This window comes from Antennarius striatus, chromosome 5 (assembly GCF_040054535.1).
Source record: "Antennarius striatus isolate MH-2024 chromosome 5, ASM4005453v1, whole genome shotgun sequence".
Classification (NCBI taxonomy): Eukaryota; Metazoa; Chordata; class Actinopteri; order Lophiiformes; family Antennariidae; genus Antennarius; species Antennarius striatus.
In genome coordinates, this window is record NC_090780.1 from 21,224,914 (window position 1) to 21,249,213 (window position 24,300).

The 24,300-nt window shown below is 43.3% G+C and overlaps 1 protein-coding gene and 1 long non-coding RNA gene across 2 annotated transcripts; one reads left to right on the plus strand and one right to left on the minus strand.

Annotated features, from left to right (window-relative positions):
• Positions 1-14,686: 14,686 nt before the first annotated feature.
• Positions 14,687-17,125, minus strand: snai1a (snail family zinc finger 1a). Its single transcript, XM_068316254.1, has 3 exons — positions 16,809-17,125; positions 15,766-16,281; positions 14,687-15,117 (listed from the first exon to the last, which is right to left on the minus strand). The coding sequence occupies exons 1-3, from the start codon at positions 16,882-16,884 to the stop codon at positions 14,933-14,935; spliced, it is 777 nt and encodes a 258-aa protein (XP_068172355.1). The 5' UTR covers positions 16,885-17,125; the 3' UTR covers positions 14,687-14,932.
• A 2,446-nt stretch (positions 17,126-19,571) lies between these two features.
• LOC137595889 (uncharacterized) lies at positions 19,572-21,438 on the plus strand. The gene is made up of 4 exons (XR_011035472.1): positions 19,572-19,727; positions 20,338-20,528; positions 20,639-20,741; positions 20,850-21,438. It is a non-coding gene; the product is annotated as an uncharacterized lncRNA (long non-coding RNA).
• The last annotated feature ends 2,862 nt before the right edge of the window (positions 21,439-24,300 follow it).

The following is a 24,300-nucleotide window of genomic DNA, read 5'->3' on the forward strand; positions in this document are numbered from 1 at the left end:
TTAGATCATCATACACCAAATGCCAACAGGCTTAGGTAGCGAAATGGAGAGAGATTGGGAATTGTGACTCTAGTCATTCTCAGCAGTGTTCAAACACATGCGGCGGTCGCGTCTCTCTCCACGCTCGGCTTCTGGAAAGGTGGATCAGCATCAGAAACAATCCTGTGTTTCTATCTATCTATCTATCTATCTATCTATCTATCTATCTATCTATCTATCTATCTATCTATCTATCTATCTATCTATCTATCTATCTATCTATCTATCTATCTATCTATCTATCTATCTATCTATCTATCTATCTATCTATCTATCTATCTATCTATCTATCTATCTGTCATCTTTATGTTTACATGATGCTTCATTTTGCATTGTTTTGTTATTGTTATTATCATCATCATATTGACGATCTTATTAGTATTTGATATTAATATTATTATCATATGTATTATCATTATTATATCTTTGTATTTTTATTGTTGTTACTATATTTTTTTATTATTATCGATTAATTTTTTACTTGAATATTTATGTATTTATGATTTCTCCCTCCGTTAAAGTGCAGGTCTGCATGCTTGCTGACAGAACACATTTTCGACTCTTGTTCTGCTCTATGGCGGTAACCTAAAATGGGTGGTGAAGTAGTGTTTCATTTTGGATCAAAGCATTCATGGAGGGGGGATATTTCTGTAATCGCCTCGCGCCTGCCCACAATACCTTGCAGCAACTGTGTGGGCTCAGGTCTTAGCCATCAGTTCACCAGAGTGGAGACGGGCTGACGCGCAGTGCACACTAAAGCCCCAATTACTCCTCCACACCCAGTCCTGCTCCCCGAAATCCACCCATACACAGGCAACAATAACACACGGCAGAGTTAATCAGTCTTTTAGCGAGCCTTGATACCTCAGCTATTAACCTCTGGCACCAGACAATACCCTGTTCCTCATTGTGCTCAGTTGTGGTCTGGGTCAGTGGGCCCGGCCCGGCCTGCCAGCCCTGCCCTCAGTATGCATGGCAGCCCTCAGCTGTCTTTCTATTTCAGGAGCATGGAGGCATACCTCGGCCCAGCTGGGGCATCGGAGACAATGGACATGCTGCCTTATCCAAACACAGGCCCGCAGACAATCTGACGCACTCCAAGATCCCAGTGAGAGCCCCACTGCTGCCGCTCCTGCCCAATAAAGCAGAATGAAAGGGTTAACGAGGCTGGAACGGACACACACGGGTCACAGGCAGACCTACGGAGAGACGAGTTTGTCGTGTGATAACAGACGGAGATGCAGTCACACACACACACACACACACACACACACACACACACACACACACACACACACACACACACACACACTGGTGTCAGTGCTGTCTGCAAAATTATGTATGACGTTTTTTAAAAAAAGCGTTTTCGAGAATCTGTTTTTATCTGGATTAGTTTGACCATTTACCATCAGATCACAGACAAAGAACCTGGAAGTGAATTTATCTCTTTGGATTTTGAATTTGGTTTCTAAACGGACACAATGCCATGTTTGACACAATTGAAATTCAGTTTCTCTCCTTCACTTTAAGCAGTGGTTGAAGGGACATTTGTTTGGAAAGCCCTTCACTTAGCGACCTACAGCATTTGACCATCAGGTCCACACACACACGCACACACACACACACACACACACACACACACACACACACACACACACACACACACAGGGTAACGTCCTGTCAGTGTGGCTCTGTTAAAGGCGTCCGGGGATGCAGGTGGCGGCGTTCGGCCTCCGACCATAATTGCTGTTTAGACAGAGCGGCTGTCACAATGATAGGCATTTCAGTGGGCCGCGTGGCAGCTCTTTTACAGTTTACACAGGCTCCCTGCCCTCCTATATTTCCTTTATGCACACATGCACATGCATTCCTGCATACACCAAAGTGCGTGCTTACACACAAACACCATCGCCACTTCTTCCCCCACAAGACGACGTCACCTGTTGCCTGTGGCAACTGCTCAAACGCGGAGGGAGAGGAGGAGAAGTGGCAGCACATGTGTCGCTCCATCAGATCGGGAGTTCATTTAGTTCATCGGTGGCAGAATGGGAGGAATCGATCAGCAGGGGAACGTCTCTCTGCAGACCTCAGGAGTCCTGCAGCTATAAAGCAGTTGGCTGTTAAAGATGGGGTAGACTGAAGAGAGTATTGGTGTGATCAAACCTTTCTGATTGGCTTTATATGGATGTGCAATCAGTAATCAATAAATTAGAAAGTTTAGAGTGAACATCCCTTTGCCCAGGGTACTCTTGGTAAAACCACAATATCTGAAAATCGTTTCCAGGCTACGTCAAATCAAAGTCCTCCAACAATCCCTGGATGTTGTTGCATCATTGCATGCAGGTCAAACATGACTGATGTCACCATGATGATGTCATCAGACACAGATCTAGCTCAAATTAAATAACGCCATCTTTGCTTGCGAACACAGTACCAATATTTAAAATAATGTTTTATTGTCATCATAGGGTTATGAGTTCAATCAAACAAAATATGATTTTGAAAAAAAATTATTATCAAAATAAAATCCTACATCACAGATCTACTACTTCACAAAAATCTGACAAAATTTGTTCATAACTTTTTGATAAATCTAAAGGACAAAGAAACAAATTTGTCAAAACTCTCATTGCCGCAGGAAATAACTACCAAACCAATTTTTTTTCATTTAAAAAAATTTTTTTTTAATGTCCAACAGACATAAAAAATGTCCAACGGATTATTTATTAATGTATTATGTTGATGCATGAATAAAAATAGTTCAATGTGCCAAAATGTATTTAAATGTATTTACAGTCTGTGGTGAAAGATTAATGTATTGTTCAAATATAAGAAGAGTATTAAAGACTTCACCTTTATATCAGCAGACATGAAGACTCATGGTGAAACATTCCAGACTTTAGCCTTACGCTCTGTTTTAAAAATAAGCCTGACTCTGACCATTAAATCTTAATTCTTCTAGGACTTTATAAAAAACTATTTTGTCATGAGATAAGTCTGGATGCGTTTGCTGTCTTCAAGGATTTGTCAAAATTGTTACCAGTTTTTTATTATGATCAATCAATATGGATTTTTCAATGGCTGATGCACATAATTAGCAGCAATGGCTGATCTGATTAATTCTGATATTACTGTGTTGTTGGTTTACATTCGACAAAAAATATTAATAATCTATTTTAAAAATGAAATATTAATATTATTTTATTTTTATTATAATAAAAATATTATTGAGCTACATTTCTCCACACATTATAGAGTAAGCAAGTCCTGCCTCATTTATAGATTCTTACTAAACAAATGAGACGTTGGCTGATGCTGATCATTTTTGTAATCAAATAAATTGTAAATTTTTAAATATTTTGTTTTTTTTAATCATTAGTGGTTTATGAGTAATTAACAAACACAAATTTTCCAAAATGTCATATTTATTTCATGGTTTCATAGAATTCATTTGAATGACAGTAACTCTTCATCCTCTCAGGTGGTTCCACGTTTTACAGTAACCCGACAGACCATGTGTGAATCAGCCCTCTCCATAAAATACGTATTTTAATCTCCCATACTTTAAATATGATCCGTATCTGGACCCAATTGCACATGTGGTTGGATCGTCATGAGATGTTCATGCTTCTTTTTCTTGATGATGCCAAATTTAGAAAATAAAAAGGGATTTATTTCACAGAAAATAAAAAAGTGACATCCATGGGTGGATCCACTCCGACACAAAAAGTCATCGTACCCCAGAAACATTTCAGCACATCTTGTCTTTAACTTTTGTTGCTGGAAGGAATAACTTAATATATTATAAGGTAAATAAATGTATAGTTATAAATAGCATACATCCACATAGCTAACCTTAAATGAATGTTTCACATGTGTTTTATAGATGTAGGTTTCATTTTTCTTGACTAAACTTGTGCTGCTCAGCTCCAGCTTTATTCAAAATCTCTACCAGCAGGGGGCGACAGCCAAGGGCCCACCTCTTGCCTCCTACTCTGGCCTTTGAGAGCTCCTTGCTGCCAACATTTAACAGCTAGTCACAGCTATGTGGGGCCCCAGGACGATGAGAAGCAAGAAGCTGGAGCAGGTGAAGAGAGTCCTGGGGGAGCTCCTGCTTCTCCGTCTGAGACGCAACAGAAGGATCAGCTCGGCATTCTGGGAAGTGCTTCTCGCCGGCAGCAGGCCAGACGCTTGGACAGCTGCCACCAAGTGTGTCTGAACCCTTCTCTTCCCTACATTGCATATAGCACACAATAAGGCAGTGTGTCTGGCATCTGTTGTCATCTCCTAATTGACGGTGCTGGAATAGTGTCAACATCAGAGACTGTCGACTCGAGGGAAATTGTCTTACCTGTAGACGACACCAGAACAGAGGCGAAAGGAAATCTGTGTGGGAATGCATTTCTTGTAGAAGGATATATTTCATTCTGAGGGTGTGTTACGGGTCATCATGTCAACTACATGTTGAGTTTTCCCCCGGTCGTCTCAGCTATCCTGGCTAGTGCTGCCCCCTACTGCAGCAGGGCATTAATTACATGTCCCCACAAAATATGTAAGCCATTGCTCCCTTTACGACATGCAGTTACAGTACTGTAATCTTAAATGATATTATATACACATTGTGTATCTTTATTTTTTTATTAGCTAGATTAGGAAGCTATGTATGACTTTTAATGATATACATTTCCAATTCTGGAGAGTTCAGGAATCCAAAGGACAGACCATTAAATTTTGTTTGTGAACCACACCATCGTCCGGATCCTGATATCTATAGTATCGTATAGATACTGATATCATCTAGTAATCCAGAGTGTTTAAACTGACAGGGCTTATGCTGAAGACTTGGAACAGAGGTTAAGTTGTGGCTGAATCTGTGATGATTCAGATCGGTGTTGGACTGTCAGCATCCTCAAATGGTACGGAGCTTGATTGTAAAGAAAATCCACCATCAGAGACTAATTATCGAACTAATGATGCTTAAGTTGTTCCATATTTTAAAGGTTAGTTTTCCACACGAACTGGGTCATGTTATATGGGTCAACCTGTTGTGGTTTTTTTTGCTCTGACTGAAAAATGGGATGCTATTCCCAAAGATGACATCATTCAGAGGTTGTGTCAGTCCACATGGAGGCGGCTCTCTGATGTCATCAATGTTGATGGGAATCATACAATTACTGATTGTGCAAACTGTTTCATTCTCCAGTTGAGCAATTTATGCTGCTCACATCTTTAGTGTTCTCAAAACAAAATACAGAGGAGGACAAAATACAGGTTTTAATCCTCATGTGAATTGTAACTCACACACACCTAGTTTACAACACCTGTGGTGTGTTTCACTGCAAACTCAGCCAAGAGAAGCTCTGGGAGTCTTTAAATGTAAAAACATGTCAGTGTGAGGTTAGAAGATGAAGAACATTCGTGTTTCGGAATGAAACTCCCTCAGCATTTTTTATTTCCATTCTGAGTGTTGTAACAAAGCATCGTGAAAATCTTAATGACATGTCTTGTGGACAAAAAAACACACACAAACATGGAGGAAATTAAAAAAAGACACTATAACTCTATCAATGGTGGTGAATCAGGACTAAGGGTGACCTAGAAGCTGGTTCTAATGTACGTAGTTACAAATTTGCTGCTTTTCGTTGATGCAGTGTTTCGACTTTGTCAGCAGGGAGAGCCCTGTTCATACATGACCGGTAATGTCACAGGTCTGAACCAGTTCACATGTGGCCAGTTAAGTCGGGGAGGAAGCACCAAAGGAACCTTGTGACTGAACTGCACCTTGCAAGCAGCTGGTTTTACAGCTAACAGAAACATGTCGTGTTAGGAAAACTTTTGTTGAGACAGTATTTTATAAGAGCGCTTCAGTCTGTCATAAACCCTGTATTCACTATGTACACGTGTGTTCACTATTACAGCTGAGCTAATTCCAGCGACAAGTCATTAACAAGGTGTTTCTCCATGTTTCTCAATGACAGGAAGGGGATATCTCATAGGAAGTGGAAGTAGGAGCGTCCCTCTTTCTCACACACACACACATTCACCCCCCGTGGTCGTCCACCCGCCTGCCCATCCTGTAGCTGTGAGTGGTGTGAGCCAGGAACACCCCCTCTCTGCAGGGCTATGGCTGCCTGCTAGTGTTTTGGTAATCGTCATCCTCCCTGACCTGCTGGCCCGATCCTGGCGCCAGGAGTCTCCTCGACTCCGCTCCACCTCCCCGAGCCAACCACCACCCCCCCACACCCCCCAAACTCACGGATAATTCAGACCAGCTGTTGCAAGGTGCCTTGCCTACTTCAACCCACTATACTCACACTTGCCTCTTCCACAGTCTCCAGTTTGTCTTGGGGGGGAAAAAAGGCCCAGCTGTGGGGTTTTTTGGCAGTCTCAGTCTTTGCATGGGGTCTCACTGCGCGTAAAATAAATCCAAGTCAATCACTGGCCTCGTTCCCATTCTGCAATAAATCAGCACTGTGTCTGGATTTGATGTTGCAATGTGGAAACACACATCCAGTGGGTATCATGCTACAGCAGAGAGCGAAACGCTGATATTTGCTTTTCTGCTTCTCCATGAGAGTCGATGAGCAGATTCCTCTAAGCGCTCAGCGTTAATCAAATGGAATGTGTGTCACTGTGAAATGAGAGTCCCGAACAGGCTTGAGTTTTGTTGCAGAGCCATCCCTTCCTTGGAGTCACATGAAGAGCATGTGCATCCTCCATGAACAAGTGATACTGAGAAAGGATTCTGATTTATTGCCAAGGAATGTTTGCAGAGAAGGACTAGATTCGCCTCGATTTGTGACAGATTATCTCCCTCCTGTGTTGAATTTGTGTGGCGATGACTTTTCTTTCAGAACATACGTGCTGAACATCGTCCATTTTATATTTTCCTGTGTCTTTTTTTGTTTTGGCATTCAGGGGCTCTGTATAATATAAGGTGCCTCTCTGTCTGTAGTCTAACCACAGCAGGACTTTGGACTGAGATGTAGGGGAACCCCTTGCTTTTAACACCCCCCTCCTACCCCAACACACACACACACACACACACACTCCACAAGCTCGACACTGCTGACTACCGGGGCCACAGATGAACTGAGTATGTGTTTCGATACAGAGGTTTGGATTGTGTTTTCCACGGCGGCGGTGGTGGTGGTAGTGGTGCGGTGGTGTCTTAGAACAGCAGTAGATGGTTGTCAAAGACAGAGGCCTGACGGAGGGGGATGGGGGGACTGGTACAAAGAGCTGTTCTGGTGGAACTATGGAGGAAAATAGTTCATGCTGCACTGGGATTTCCTGCCTTTGCCCTGGCTAGCCCTCCTCCCCCCCTGTCCACCCTCTCTCTGTTTTCAACGCCCTTCAACAGTATGGAAAGTGCTCCGACAATTTTACAGCTGGGGGATTGCCGAAGCAATTGATTTAATTAAAAAAGATTGCAGGGATAACGGGGTGAGAGATTCAGCGCTGAAAGTTTTCCATTCTTCCATTTCCTCCCTTCATTTGTCCCGCAAACAGATTTCGGTGGAGATGATTGGTTTTGACACAGAACAGCATCTCGTCGACATGCGACATATTTGCGTGATGTTATCTGATCTGCTATCGCACACAGCTGGAATAGGCATTACTCTGCACCGACATCCGTCTCGCCAATGGAGGCACAAGACCAGCCACGCGGCTTTTGTGAAATGTCGGAAGGACAGGTGTGTCACCATTTGGGCCGCTCTCGGACGTATCATGTGGGTGTCAAAGAGGAGGTAGTTGAGGATGAGGGGGGTTTAACATTAAACCTGTCCCTCTCTCTTCCAGGGCTTTGATCTTAGGTGCTGGCGGTAGAGCTCGGGGACATGTGTCACTCATTAGCGGTTTGGTGACAGTGTGCTGGCTCGCATGTTTTTCCTAGTGTGGAGCAGAATGGAGAGGATGCTGGGTCACGGGGTGTTCCTGCTAATAAATGCTGAGGGTGGTGTCGGAGCTTGGGGGTGGGGAAGGGGGAAAAAAGAAAAAGAAAAAAAGAAATGTGATAACCAACTACGTGCCGAGCATCTCTTTCATTATCCTTTGTGGTGCAAACACTAATGCTAAACTGATAGCACAGGAAGTTGAATATTCAGTTTCATTGAAAAGCCTCGCTGCCAGCGCTCACTGTCTTAGGAGGGGAGGGGGAAATGGAAACCAGATGTATGAGATCCAGCGTGAATATGTCAAAGCTCCCAGACTATGTCAGTTCCTCCGCGTCCCATTGGTGGACTGGAACCTTTCTGCACTGTCATCAGTATTTGTCGGTAATACTCCCTCCCTCCCTGTGTACATCACATACAATCTTGGCTGCTGCCACGACCTGGAAAGAAGCTTCAAGGTTCCAAAAGAGGATTTTTTCCTCTATTCCTTAGGTTTCAGACCTCACCACATTCCTCAAATTTCAGGGTAACTTCCCATATCCCAGGGCTCAGTCGGGTGGCAAATCTCTCAGCACTCCTTTGTGGATAGATTGCTTTCTCTTCCTTGAGAAAATAACAAGCCATGGAGTAATGACTTAACAAGCAACAGGATAATGGCTTCAACATGTGCAGCAATGTGTGTATGTCTTTTTGTGTGTGTGTGTGTGTGTGTGTGTGTGTGTGTGTGTGTGTGTGTGTGTGTGTGTGTGTGTGTGTGTGTGTGTGTGTGTGTGTGTGTGTGTGTGCGTGTGTGCAGAGATTTGGAAATTGGGGGAGTGCTTCCTTATGTCTGTGTGTGTGTGTGTGTGTGTGTGTGTGTGTGTGTCTATTGTTTGGGAAATAACCCTGCAGAATCAACTGGTTCTCTGTTTGGTTGCAGTTGTTTGAAAGCTGGACCCCTGATGAATAGACTCCTCTCCTCCAGGTCTGGAGCCTTTGAGCCTTTGGGGAGTCAACAGTCCCGATGCGTCACAATGACAGGGATGGCCTGTGGGGTGCTGGTGGGAGTGTCGAGTGTTTTCCATCATAACCAGCTGCTGCGTTGGCCTCCCACACAGACAAGCCCTCTTCGGAGTGCGATGTGTGTTTCACCTACGCCTGTGTGTTTGTACCTGGGAATGCTGGAGACTGGATGACATGTTTGCTGACTAATGACAATTCAACAGCGGTTAAATGTACGCTGTGTCCGAGTGTTTGCACGTGAAGCAGATCGTGTTTACTATCTGAGTTTTGATGCCGCGCATCTGTTCCAGGTCCTTACAGCCTTGATAGTCTTGATATTTATTGGAGCAAAATGAAGAACACTCCCCGTCTTGTCCTTAGACACAGACAAACCAAACTTCTGTTCCAAAAACTAGATTTGTCAACTTGTTGAGGCTGTTCATGGGAAATGACTTTCTAGATATGCTATCAATTAACTCCAGTCTACTCTGAGTAATATTTATTTGCGCGACGTGTTTAGTTGTGGCATGACTCTACTTGCCCAAGTCGTTGTTCCCTTCGTTCACACACATCTGTCTGAGCTTCGACAAATCAAAACCTCGAAAAGTAGGGAACAAGTGTTTCCCAGCGCAGCGTTTGATGCTGTTTACACATGTTACACCGGGACATGTCTTGACAGGTGAGATCAGATACACATTACCTCTTTTATACAGCAAAGCCTCCGGCTACAGCTCAACGTCCTTTCGCACCTTACCTGGGAAAATATGCTCAGGTGCATTCCAGTGGGTTAAGCAGGTGCTATTTGTCAGGTGAACAAGAGTCTTCTGATGACTCTTTAACCCTGTTGCATGAAATATCACAGCCATGGTGCCTTAAATAAGCAGAGCCGTTAGTGTAGGAGACATTTATGTGTTTATTCTAAACTAAAATTCTCTGTTACATTACATTTTGTCATGACGATGACAGTTATGGTGCCCAGATCATCGATCAAGATGACTTTGGACCCACCTGACTGTTTGTTGTGCCACAAGGTTGATATTTGAATATTTTTTATAAAAGATGCTGCATAACTTTGGGGTAGATTGTCATAAGATACCCAGTTCCATTCAGGAAGAATTGTAATCCTTTTTTTCCTCATCTTTTTATGTAGCGACATCATTTGTTTTACATTTTTGGTTTAAAACCACAATCCTTCTAAAATAATTGTGTTCCCATCGGATGTAGTTGTATTCTGCAATGAGGGCGAATTTTCACGTGTTAACATTCAAAACAGTCAACAACATTATACACAGAAAACATCAGGATGTTAGCTTTGTCATGTGAGCGCGCTGATGTTGTTTTGTATCTTATACTACTAGCATGCCTGCTTATGTCGGTCAGAGCCTTAAGCTTGACTGTTGATTCTGGTTCAGTCAAGTAGTCACATTAGAATTATTATCATATTTTCATTCTGTTAAGGTCAAATCCATTTTGTGTGCTTCCGTGGTAAAGCAAAACTTTTTTCTCCTCAGTTCCTTGAAATGCCACTCAAGAATTGAGGAGTAATGTTTTTGCAAGAAAGCTGGGTCACAATGAGAATCTCTTGTTTCCTGTCCCGGGGTAGAAGTCAGGTTTATTTTCTCCCTCCGTCTCCAATCCAATCCCACAAGCCCCGATGTGAGGCAATGCCCAGCAGAACACACAGAGGAGAAGAGGAGAGCTTAGGCGCCATGCATCCTTCCAGCTCTCCCCCTTTCCCTCACACACTCTCACTGGCATTGAATCCATTGCAACACATGTCTCTGATCAAGTCCAGCCTGCGTCATCAGTTAGTAAACTCCAGGCTCCAGGAAAACCAACAGAGAGTACATTCATAACTGGCGACCCTGTGACTGAGTGTGTGATTCATTACTCTTTATTATGCACCCCCTACCCCCATCCCCTAACCCCAACCACTTCAATCCAATTCGGCCTTGGGGCTACTCCACAGCCTGATCAAATCCATCATTAGGCATACTTGTGGTGTTACCGCTGTTGGCCTTCTTATTTACCAGATGCAGCGGTTGTGTCTCTGGCCCGTTTGCAGCTCAGCTCTATATTCTGAGATTTACATCAGTATTCTCGACTTCACTTTGTGATGAAGAGTGCGACGGGGCAGCAGAAGGCCTCCCGGAGACTCCCATCAGACCCAGACGGAGAAGGTTATTAACTACAAAGCATTAGAAAGTAATTAAGTGCTCTTGAGCAGGGTGACAGACATCGAGAGGTGCTAATCGTGGCGAAGAAAGCCAAGGAAGTAAGGTGAGAGGCGCCCGGGGAGTACAGCTGAGGATAGGATGTTGGCTTTACTGCTATCAAAACTGAGCAGGCTTTCTATTCTTAAGCATGAGCATGAGGATGGCTCCATTTCCACACTTTCAAATGGCAGCTATTTCACACTAAATCCAATGTTGGGGTTTATATTTTCCATGTCCCACTTCCAGATTAACATCAAGCTTCACACGTTAGTTGGATCATGTGTTTCGGATAATGTCACACTTAAACTGACACGTATGTGATAGTCAACAGCAGTCTGCACACATGTAGTGTCTGTGATGGTTCCTTTAGAGGAGGTCGCTGACTGAAACACAGTCTGGGTTTAATGTCGATCTACAGGATCTTCCTGGTTGAGTTTCTGCCAGGTCAGTTTAGTCACGAGCGCAAGATGAGTCCTGTTTACGAGATGCTGACAGCTCCTTCCTGTCTCCCATGCAAAGAGCCTTAACTGCTGCGCCGACGACCACTCCATAGTTTCTGGCCACCAAACTCCACCCTGAAACTTGGCTAAAAGAGCAGCCTTGGGTGGGACAGCTGATGGGGGGATGGGCCACGGCGCTGGTAGCAGCGAAGTGCAGCAGCGGCAACGACAGTACCAGCACTTGAGCTTTGCAGCTCCTCAACCCCGATCTGCTTTTTTGGGTAAAGTAGGCCAATGTAAACTCCCACTTCCTGTCGGCCTTGTCTCAGAGGGAGAGAGATGATCCTTCTGTGAAGAGGGAAAGGGCTGCTGCTCTGTAGGGACTGTTTCCACTAACAGGCACACACACACACACACACACACACACACACACACACACACACACACACACACACACACACACACACACACACACACACACACACACACACACACACACACAATAGAAATACAGCCAAAGAGGCAAGCTCCAGAGTGAGTGGGAGAGAGCCAATGAGTGAGAGAGCAAGGAATACACAAACACAGTGGGGTTCAGGAATGTTAAACACATGCTTTATGGCATAAATAGCAGCCACTTTTGGTAAATTACAGTGAGTGCTCTGGCACTGTAATGCACACAGCAGAAAAACGCTCTCAGATTTCTTATCCAGGCCCTCTATACTCCACAAAGAACAAGTAGGGGAGTATGTTGCATTTTCATGTTTCTATAAAAAGGCAATAACAAGTACGCTAAATTGTGAGGCAGCAAATTTGAGATGAGCAAATACACATACATGTAATCCATTGTGGAGCCAACAGGTATAATGAGAGAGACAAACCAAATGTCTACAGAAGACAACGACAAGAAAGAATTTTGAGGCTAAAATTGAGCATAAATGAGGCTCGTTTCAGCCGTCTTTTTTGTGCTAACTGGGCTAACACCCTCACCTCAGGACACACCAGCTGACATCATCAAAATAGTCCAGAGCTAACCGCCAAGATGTTAACAGTCCTCTTATCCAAGAGCATCCTGGGTAAAAGTCGTGAGAGCATAATGGCCAAAGGGGGGATGATCAAGGACTCTCTCATTAGTTCCATGGCAGACCCGGTTGAGGTTCGGACACAGATGTTTGAGTGGTGTTAAAGCACGAGCGTCTGAAGTGCTGAGTGTGAGGTGAGTCAGTGCTACGTGCTGCAGTGGTCCTTCAGACTGACTGGTAGCTGTGAGCACATTTCCTGACTCAAGTGGGAAACAACCGTGCCTGTGGAACAGCTTACTTCACTCTGTGCTGGCCTGGCTGGGCCTCAGCCCACGCACAACTACTGACTGACTGACTGACTGACTGGCCTGACTTACTGACTGAGAGCAGAGAAGAACCATGGGAACCCAACGCTCCAGTCTGGCCTGGCTCTGACTCACTGTCTGGATAGAGGAAGAGGAGAATTCTATGCTCTCCCTGAGGAAGAAAAAACAAACACACTGCAACGGTGGATATAGATTACTGGAATTCCACTATAAGAACATTTCAAAAGGTGTTGTGAGCATATGCAAATATTGTACTGGAGTGTAAAGATTAGCTGACTTACACTCTCTCAATTGCACGCCCAAACACACACTCATTTGTCCAGCAGTGTTTGCACAGTGAGAGTGAAAGGTAGGTGGCAGGTGGAAGCTAGAAGCAGGTGCAATCCGTCGTTCGCATCCATCAGTGTGTTCACCTGCACATCCGAAAATTCACTCCGCCACCAATACATAGATGGCGAGAAATCTCCCAGTTAATGATCTATCAGCCGTTAACACAACCACCACATCAAAGTGAAACCACTTCTATGTCATAAAGGAAGAGATGAAATTATACACCTGGTGTTTTTATGCCAAATGTCACTGACAGAGCAAGTTTTTAATAAACATAAATTACTTTATTGAATGAAAATTTAGCAGGTACAACATACAAGAAAATGGAAGTCAACACACAAGCATGGTACAAAATTGACATAAGAAAAAAATTGAAATCTGCACATTGCACTATAAAACACTGTGGCAAAATGTTTAGGAAAGTCAAAATTCAACTATACCCATTTACAGGGTTCTGATCACACATTAGATAACCATGCCTCCATACTGTAAACCTTTAATCTTTGGTCCCAGCCTTGTTGCATTTCAGACTGTTTGATGCTAATTTCTACTAATACTGCAATCAATGTTTATTTTACATCCACAAATAATAACTGAGGTAAAAAGAGGCACATTTTTGGTTTCAGAATTATCACAATTTCAAGGCACAAATTCCTTTTTTTTTTCTTTTTTTTAAAATAAAATATGGCTTTGAATGTTATTATTATTAACACTGTGGTAACCTTGAGTGCATGGCTTGCATTATGGCCCACCGGTCAGCCGGGCTGCAAAGTGAAGCTTCTTTGGAAAATGAAAGACTTGACTGACTGAGTGTCTTTTCCTATCTCTGAAAATCATTAGATTAAAGAGGAGGTTTGATGTAGCCAAAACAGAGACTTAAAACAATCCTCGCCGCTAAAGACTCACGGGTGCCTTTCTTTTGTGATGACATGCTTCCTCTTTTTTCCTTTAAGCAAACCAAGGGCAGTGGAAGTCACCTGCTATCAAACCAGTGAAGGTCACGGCTGAAGCACCTGTTAGCACCTCGTCTATCTACACCACAGTACCAGGGACAGCTGTGTGTGCATTCGCTTGTTTGTAAGTGTGTGTGTGTGTGTGTGTGTGTGTGTGTGTGTGTGTGTGTGTGTGTGTGTGTGTGTGTGTGTGTGTGTGTGTGTGTGTGTGTGTGTGTGTGTGTGTGTGTGTGTGTGTGTGTGTGTGTATGTATGTGTACGTGTGTGTTCTGAGGCACGTTGAGAGATTTATGCCACCCACGCACCCATACCTCTTGGCAGCTGTGTCTAGGGGCCGTGATCCAGAGCCGGTCGGCACCGAGACAGAGACAGCAAAGAACACCTCTTACCCCAACGAGTTCACTACAGATTTGGAATGGGCACAATAGCAACAAAGGGTTAGGTATCAAGTGAGTGTCTGAGTTGCTGATTTGGTCCAGCCTCCAAACCTCAATCTAGATTGGAGGAAAAAAAAAAAAATCCTCAGAATTTCTTTTACCAGAGCAGATAATTTAAACGGCTTATAACGGCATATCCAATAATGAAACTTGATACCCTCCAAGTCTCTTAAAGCAGGCTATTTCATGCTCTTTGTGGCGTAACAGTTTGTCAACAGGCCAGCTGGGCTTGTGTTGCCCTCCACTGTCTTGAACTCTTCGAGTTGGGTCCTCGCTGTCTGTCTCTGGGGCGTCTCTCACACCGCGGCGGAGCAGCACCCTGAGGAGCTGTGTTTCTGCAGCAACGACATGCGGCTGAAGGTGCGAGAGCAGATGCCACACTGGTATTTCTTCACCTCGGCATGGGTCTGCAGATGAGCCCGCAGGTTGGAACGGTCGGCGAAGGCCCGGTTGCAGTGGGGGCAGGAGAAAGGGCGCTCACCTAAGAAAGACAGGGAGGAAATACGTCATATAATTTAACTAGCACACCCCCCCCCCCTCCTTTTTGTGCATGGCTTTTAACGGCAGTCGTCACGCAGCGTCAACAGTCAGGCGCCGCCGACCTCACAGGAGCGTTCCATTAACACCTCTCGCACACAAACACACACATTCTGGAGATAACGAAGAAGCACATGCTAGGCTGGCTAAGTCTGAACCTGAGTGAATTAGCATAATGCAATCAGAGGTAAATGAGATTAACACGATAACAAGTTGTTGCCGCTCACAGATAGCAGAGAGCCTCAAGGCGTTCTTCTAATCTTTTTGTCTCAACAATCTGCAGCCATCAGATTATAAACTGATGAGTCATTGTTAGAGTTGTATCAGTGATCAATAAGTGCAGGGTCCACAAAGGGCTTCCCTCGACGACCACGTCTGCTGATCAGCTGACTGAGCTCATCAAATTGATTGTCATGGATATTCTCCTGCTCCTTCGCACCCAACCCCAACGGTGGAGGAGCGAGGATTATACACACACACACACACACACAAACACACTGATTTATTCACCCGTGACTCAGCAATACATTGGAAATTTTTGCAGATAAGAACGGATGTGACACGTCTTAGAATTTCCTCATGCGTGTTTTACCTGTGTGTGTACGGATGTGGCCGCGCAGCAGCCACGGTCTGGAGAAGGCCTTTCCACAGGTGGTGCACACACACGGCAGTGTGTGAGAGCGGATGTGCATCTTTAGAGCCCCCAGGCTGGTGTACTCTTTCGGGCAGTGTTTGCAGAGGAAAGCAGGCCTGGCTGCCGTGACGACGGTCTCCCTTTCCTCCTCTTCCTCGGGACGGGTGACGTGAGCCATGACGCCGGTGCATTTCATCCGCTGGCGAGGGGCGTATGTGTGTACGGGCTCGGGGCTTGGGGGGTCCGAGGTGCGTCCTTCGTCTTCCTCGCCGCAACTGCTGGCGCTGCTGCTGAGGCTGGAAGGGGAGCTGAGGTCCAGGGGCCCGGGGGTGGCGGGGGGCTCTGTTTTGGAGGTGGGCTGGTAGAGGGTGGACAGGACACTCAGGTCCCACACCAGACTCGTGAGGCAGGTGGCAGCGGAGGTGTTGTCCCCTGTGGAGAGCTCAGCAAGAGGATACCTCTCCATCAAAGTGTCTGCCAGAAAGTAGACAATGGTTTAACCGTCCAGCCAGGACACACACATCCAGCACATATGACTAAATTATGGAACAATAGTCCAAATAGTTCAAAAATAACACATCACTTCATCATAAAGTTGAAATAACCGAAAATAAACTACTAGTTTTGGTAATGCATTCCTATTTTTCGCCTCAGCTAATGAGCATGTATCTGGAGTCATGGGAAGGTTTTCATGGGCCGTTTCCTCCCACGTATTCACAAGGGCTTGTAACATGAATGGAGCTCTGTCCGCTGGCAGATAGAGGAAAAGTGTTTTAACGCTCCTGACTTCGACGAGGAGCAACGTCCAGTTAAACAGACACAAATAAATAAAGAATAAATTTTTTTTTAAAAATCACAATGAATGTAGAAAAATCTATCATCATTTGACAAAAAGATTTGGAACAACTCAAAAGATAACGGAGTGGTTTGAGTTGTTTGCGCGCTTAAACAAATATACTATTATGAGTCATGGAAGAAATACAAATAAGTTTTCTACTCACCATTTTGATATTCCAGTTCACTGTAGTTTGGCTTTTGTTTGGCGAAGTACTTTTTGACTAAGAAAGATCGAGGCATTGTCCTTGTCAGCGTGCGTAAAAGTATCCTCTGGTCACGACGCACAGTCTTCACTGGAATGAAAATAAGTGGATCAAATATTTCTCCTCAGGATCGGCATATATGCAACAAATACCCCTTGTGAACTACAGCAGAGACATGTGTGTATGTGTGTGTGTATGTGTGTGTGTGTGTGTGTGTGTGTATAGCTTCCACATAAGAGAGTAAGTGCTGGCCTCTGCTCTCAAATACTCTGACACAGGCAGTAGGGGTGTGCTCGCCCCGAGGGCCCTCCCCGCCTCCCGTATCACAGCTCAAATGGGCAGGATGGAGTCTTGCGCGCGCGCACACACACACACACACACACAACACACACACACACACACACACACACACACACACACACACACACACTGTAACAACAAAAACACTAGCCCCACAGCGTTTACACACAGCAGTCGAGTTGTGTTCACCCGCTGACAAGTAATGGTGAAGAGATAACTAAATGTTGCTCTAACTGGGTTTTAATGACTGCGTGAACGATGCGCACTTGGCACTTTCTGGATCAATTACGCATTTATAGATGCCTGTAAATGTGATGAAGAGCAACCAGGACACTTTTTTCTTCTTCTTCTTCTTCTTCTTAATGCTGGTTTTCATTCCCCATTTTTAGCACAATAAATACATCTATTACAAATCATTGTGTCAGGACTGGTTTTTTTTCAGTGTAACTGTTTGAAATTGTCGCCTGTCCGCTTAACATTGACGCGACATTTCCGGGTCGCTTTATCTCCAAATCTGGAAATTGCGGTAATTTGGTGGTTGAGTTGGTCATAGATTTAGTTTTTATTACCTGTGGCGTTTTGAAACGAGGAGATCCGAAGATATGAACAATTAAACTGCCAGTAGCGATTGATTGCTATTAGATATACATGAGTAAAACTTGTTTCGATCCCCGTTGTGAGACGAGTTGACGTGGTGACGTCACGGGGTACCTGCTGCTCCTGATTTGACGGAACTACACCCTGATGCACATCTGCGTGGAGCAATTGCGCCATCTTCTGGACACATACTACACTTAACCAGATCACCTCGACGAACAGGTTCCACAGAGACTCACCTGAGTTTCCTCAGTTAAACCCACCCGTCTTTACATCCAACAGTCCCAATCCAAACTAATCAAACCAATCAAAATCAAATCCAACAGTTTCAGTGGAAGAGTAACTCTAATTAAATCCTCCACTGAGCGCCATAGGAGATCCTTCCGGCCTGTAACCATCAAACTGTAACTCCTCACTGAGTGTAAGGAGCCATGAACGAATTTAGAATTTAATATTGTGTTTGTTGTTGGTGTGATGGTGTTGTTAAGGGCTTGTGTGATCATGTTAATGAGGGAATAAGTAGGTCAAGTAGATGTGGGTGAGGATGTTAATGTAGGTAAATAAGGACATCTGCTCACCTGTGTGGCCGGAGAGAGAAAGAGAGGGAGAGAGAGTGTGAGGGGCGTAGACATGCTCTTTGGTGACTGTTATTTTCTTTGATCACTGTGATCTCTTTGATTACAAGTTTGTGCTCAGTTTCATGAGTTTATGATTACGCCCCACTTCAAAGCAGTGATGTGTTGTAATTGTCATCGTTTGTGCGTTCATCCGTTACTATGCAACCGTTGCGGATAGAAAGATGAAACAAAAAGCACATTACTCAGGCAGCAAAGGGGATCAAAATTAGATGATATCCTTGAATTTGAGAAAACTAGGTCAAATTTCAACTTTTGTACACTCAGCAACTGGATAAAATAGGAAGACGAGGAAGAAGGCCAGTGTGAGTAAGACCATAGATCAAAGCCTTGACCTAACTATGCACTAGCTTTGATCTATGGTCTTACTCACGCTGGCCTTCTCCGTATGCACTACTAAATGCACTATTTAGATACTACTTTCAGCATCCAAAGCTGTTTCAATCAATCCACTAGTTGAAACCTGTCAGGCTTCTCAACGATGGTTGATGGGGGTGCCAGGGTGTGTCAAGGGGGGGGGGTGTCGTTGAAATGCGAGTTTCACCTGTAATCTAGTGAGGGTCATCAGCATGAGACACATCACCTGTGTTGTTACACTGAGACAATCTTTTGGGGAGTTTCGAAAGGACCTGATTGTAAATGGGCGAAAGGGGATGTGACAAACCCCCACCCCCCCTGTTCAGATATGGCTTCTCCACTTTCACATGGATGACCTATGTGAACATCGTTATCCTGACATGAGCGTCCCTCTTCCTTGAGGTGAAGGAATATTTTTTTTTCTTATTCGGACGTTTTCTATGTTTCTTTCTGGAGCAGTGCAACTGTACCGAAAAGTAATTCCTGCTTGGATCAATTCTGGCAGACCTGTATATTTTTATAGATAATAAAAGTCATTTCCGCAATAAATCTGCGTGTTACATAACTGTTTGTAACACGTCCGCCTTCGCTACGACGAAAAAACCCCCACACATTTTGAGGAATATTTTATTTTTATCATTCATGGATGTTATTTATAAGTTACCGTTGTTTGCATGTACTGTATTTTAAAAATCGAACAAGGTCTGAAGGTAATAAATGAAAACTGTATATTGGAATTAAACTCAGACTCAAATTAAAGCGCAAACTCCCTCCCCGCTCTCTGATTGGTCGTTGGCTTGCAGTGGGCGGAGCCACAGGGTGTTGAGTGCGGTCGGTTGAAGATTTAAAATACAGTAGGAAACAACAGTCCGTTAGGTTGTAGCGCTGCGGGCATTTTAAACATTCACCATAAATTAAACGAAGCTGTGGATATTTAGATTTTGTCAACTCAGCAATGATCTGCGACTGGAAGTGAAAGAACTAAAATCAGGTAAGGACAGATATGGCTCAAAGATTTTACACTAGACAATAAAAGAACATCTATGGACACGGGCGACACCATTTAAATTAAGGTTTTCGCTGCAGCAACGAAATAATATTTATTACAACATGACAATGCGCGATTTAAATACCTGAAACGGAATGAAATGACTGTCATAAGTCACTTACAGTCATTTCATCTGAATGTGAAAACAGATTTTTTTTTGTGTTATTTCACATATTACATATGCCTTTAATATCAATGCAACACCATTTTAATCATTGTGCGCTCGACATAAAAACACCTCTGTCCCATGAAGGCTGCAGACTTGGCTTTGCACTGATGTTTGATAAAAGAAGCCCCTCCCCCCGTGTCTCCATCCAGATGGACCCTAACAATGAAAGACTTTGGGCATCATTATTCAAGCCACTATTACAAGAAATATCATTGGACGTCCTAGTCAGCTGACCTAATTTCTTCGAATTTTGAAAGACATTGTAGGAGGGCTCTGTCAGCATAACCCACGTCCACTCCCACAAAGTGGGATTAGTCAGCATCACTTTGAGAGTACAAACTCAGAGATGACTTTGTGATTTAGTATTTTTCTTGTATTTGGCAGACAAAGACTCTCTACTCCCAAGCTTAACAAAGAAGGGAAGGACAAAGCAGAGACAACCCTCACAGACAAAAGAAAACCAGTAATGTTCCAAACGATCAGCCGTCTTCTGTTTGGGGGAGAGGAGCAGACCCCCGTGGAGGTCAAGTCTGTGGATGGAGCAGAGGAAGAGTGGTTTGTCATCGGTCATGTAGGTCAGTGACATGTTGTTGTTGTTGTTTTTTCTTCTTCTTCAAGCAACAATGGGCAGCTTGCTCCTTCACCCTATCGTACAGTACACTAACTGATTTGTGTGTGTCCACAGACACAATTTCAGGGGAGAACCAGATTGCAGAACTACTTGACCCACAACCACCAAACTCTGCTCTTCATGGAGATTCAGCAGCAAACATGGAAGATGATGTCGGGTAAGTAGCAGGAGGAATCACCTTTGTAATGGATGAACACATTCATTCCAATTCCATTAAAGTGTACGGTAATCTAGAGTGATGATACATGTTTGTGTTCCTCTGCAGTGTCTCAGAGATCGACTCAACAGATCCGAGTAGAATCACCACCAGGCGGCGCGTCACAGACTCCATTTCTTCAGCTAAAGCTCTGCTCGGAGCGACACACTCAACCTGCATCCAGAAAACTCGGACGTGGACAGACCGACACCACATGACTCGTAACGCCACCCATCGTCAGAACCTCATTCGCCAAGGAGTCCAAAAGAACCTCTTCCACCTTCAACAGCCAGGACATTGCAAACTTAGCCACTAAAGCTCTGGTTATATAACTGCTGGGGTCAACTAAGAAACCAGCCTAGAACATTCATCTTAGAATCACCAAACATGTACTACAATATCTAATTATTCACACGTTGTAGGATTGTGTAGAGATACTGTAAGCTATGCATCTAAAGCTGATGTAACCCATTGTAGCACTTAACCTCAGCAGGCAGCTACGTTACAGCTTGTTCTGCATGTAACTTTGAAATGAAGTCCACCTCATAAAATCCAGTGCACATTATCGTGTAATTTGTCTGACACTTTTTTGGGTAAAGTTTTTTTTTCATGTACGACATGCAATTACCTCTTAAGTACTTGGTTAGAAACCTTTTTATACAGCAATAAAAACTAAAAACTTGTAGATTGTGCTTTATTTATGCGTATTTAACGGTATATATATATATATCTTTAAATATATGATATCTATCATCTTTGCCTTTGGACCATTGTTCTGATTCTGCATATCTGCCTTGAGGGAATCTAGGTGTGGTCATGTCACATATCATCCTGCTATGCTCAAGGGTTAAATAACACTCACTGCCCGCAAGGGAAGAAGATCAATTATTGAATTTGATGAAATTATTTTTGCTTCGTCTTCTATTCTGACTTTTACTTACTTATTTCTTACGTACATGCAGTTTGATGCATTTTCAATGCAGTTTGTCAATTGAGCTGCTGCTGTTGCCATGGAAGGTCAAAATGTGATCGAAAGATCACATTGTCTAGTTTAACCATGTACCCAAAATATAAATTGCTGATGTCACCTGAGGGTGACATAACAGAATGTGAATCCTTTGTGTAAATGTACAACTCAGGCAATGTTGAAGGTAAATAATGAGCAGCTACTGTTACATTTAAGATATGTTCTTAGAAGCCCTGCGCCCTCCTTCATGTCTGAGGATGACCATTGTGGAAAGAGAGCTTCTCACAAGAGACTAAAATGAATGTGATTGGGATTCAATTATTAAATTAACCAGTTATGTAAGCCAAATTGTACCTCGTTATATAAATGAGGTCAAATAAATTGAGATATCAGATCTGCAGCTAAATATTATTTTAACTACTGAGTGATCATTGCCTTGATGAACTCATTGATGGATTTATCTGTAGAAAATCAGAAAGTTCGACAAACATCGGTTATGCCAAGACTTTTATTGAACTGACAATTTCCAGTTTGAACTTACTTAACATGAGAAGCGCAGGATGCAGAGAATAATTTGCATTCTCGAATAAATTATCATAGAATACTAATTTACTCAATCAATTTTATGTAATTAATTTTATTTTATGCTGAACTAACCAATTGGTATGCCAGACATTTAATGCATTTCCTGTCTGCTCTCACCTAATCAGCAGTCAATGTGCAGCGATTTGCCAGAAGAACAATTACTCTACCCTTGATTCTCCGCCGACAGAACTGATGGCTGTAAAATAGTCGTGGGACAAGATGACCTTATTGTGTAATTACCTCCAATCTGACATAAATTATCACATCAGGAGCTTATGAGCCACTGGATTCAGCAATACTCATTTTATCTTATCACTTGGCTTCATGATATTGCAGTTCCTGGACAGAGAACTTAGGAGCACAATCATAACACAGTCACGCCTCATTTCTGCTGGGCATACTTGCCAACCATGGTGTACACGCATTAGAAATCTCACTGAATAAAATACCTAACAATGAATTCATTTTACTACTTGCATGACAGGATATCAGAGTACATCCAAGAAAGTGGACCACATCATCTTATGGGCACAATAGAGGTGCCAGCATGGCAGAAACGTGGGAACATGAAGCAGTAAGCAGTTCTGGTGAGTATGTGTTAACCTGGGTTTGACAACTTTAAATTGTAAAGGTTTGGTTGTTATTCAAAGAAGATTTTCAGCTATTTAATTAAATGAACAGTTAGTTTTTTTTTGCTTTGAGGCATGATTGGTTTGTTGTTCTTTCAAAATGAGAAAAATGACAACCTCTCCTTGTGGACTTCATTCCTAATCTTGCCCAACTAGACTGACAATATTTAGTTGAGCAATTTGAACATATTAATAATTCTTTGCATTCCAAAATCACCCTAAGGTGACTTCACAGGTCACCATGCAGTTTATGGTTAGGGGGAGGGTCAGAAAGTTCAAGAATGTAGACAAATACTTGTTTCCTGGGGACAAAGATGCCATTCCGGTCATAACATTACCCACTTATAGTAAGAATAGCTTTATCACTCACATGAATATTGTTTTTTCATGGATATCTCCCAAGGCCACATCGTAAAATGCTATCAGGAGAAGTTATTTGTCACAAACTTGACATTTACACAAACTGTTCGTGTATAATGTCAAGTTATCTAACGTTTGCTTCCCTTGCCTTACCATAATCAACCACCAGGGGGCAGTCCTACTGCAGACACCACTTATTCAACACAGTAAAGTTGCCTTCAGTCACCAATCATGTCGAATAACCTCATATTTCTGAATGGATTTTTACATTAAAGATAACAAACTGAGCCGATGTGTCGGATGAAAACACGACATGTATGATATACATGGTTAAAAAATTGTGACTCTTACATGAAACTGATTTAAAGTCAAGATACTACATTCATACCAACTGAATCACAAGGTGCAACAGGTCACATGTGTTCAGTCTGCAGCAGATAAACACGTCAATCAAAACGTTGCACATCGGTCATGAGACACTTTGAACATTTTGCTCATTTTTTTTGCTTGACACCGTGAGGGACTGATATTCCAGCAATGTTCATGTCCGGCAACCTCTGGACATGAACTTCTCCCCTGGGGGGTTCTTAAGACGCAGAATGTACATATCTGTGTCAACACCACTCTCACGAAACATGAACAACTGGAAAATGAGCTGACAGTCCCCGAGGTGTATTAACATCTAACATCAGATCATCTCTTGTTGAATCACTGCATTGAAAACAGAGCGCGCACTGGAAGGCTTCGCTTTACGCGGACGCCAAACCTGAACCGTGTCATACCCGTGTCGCGTCTGCACCCTTCTGTTACCATACAAACACTAAATGTTCCTGTAAAGTATAGGTTTTAATCTCCGAGAACCAGATAACCATCTCGTTATCCTCATTCGGATCCATTCGTAATTCGAGGCGGAATGTCACACAAGTTGCGCTCGCCCATGTTTTACTTCTGATTTACATGTTTTTTTCCCCCCTGCTAT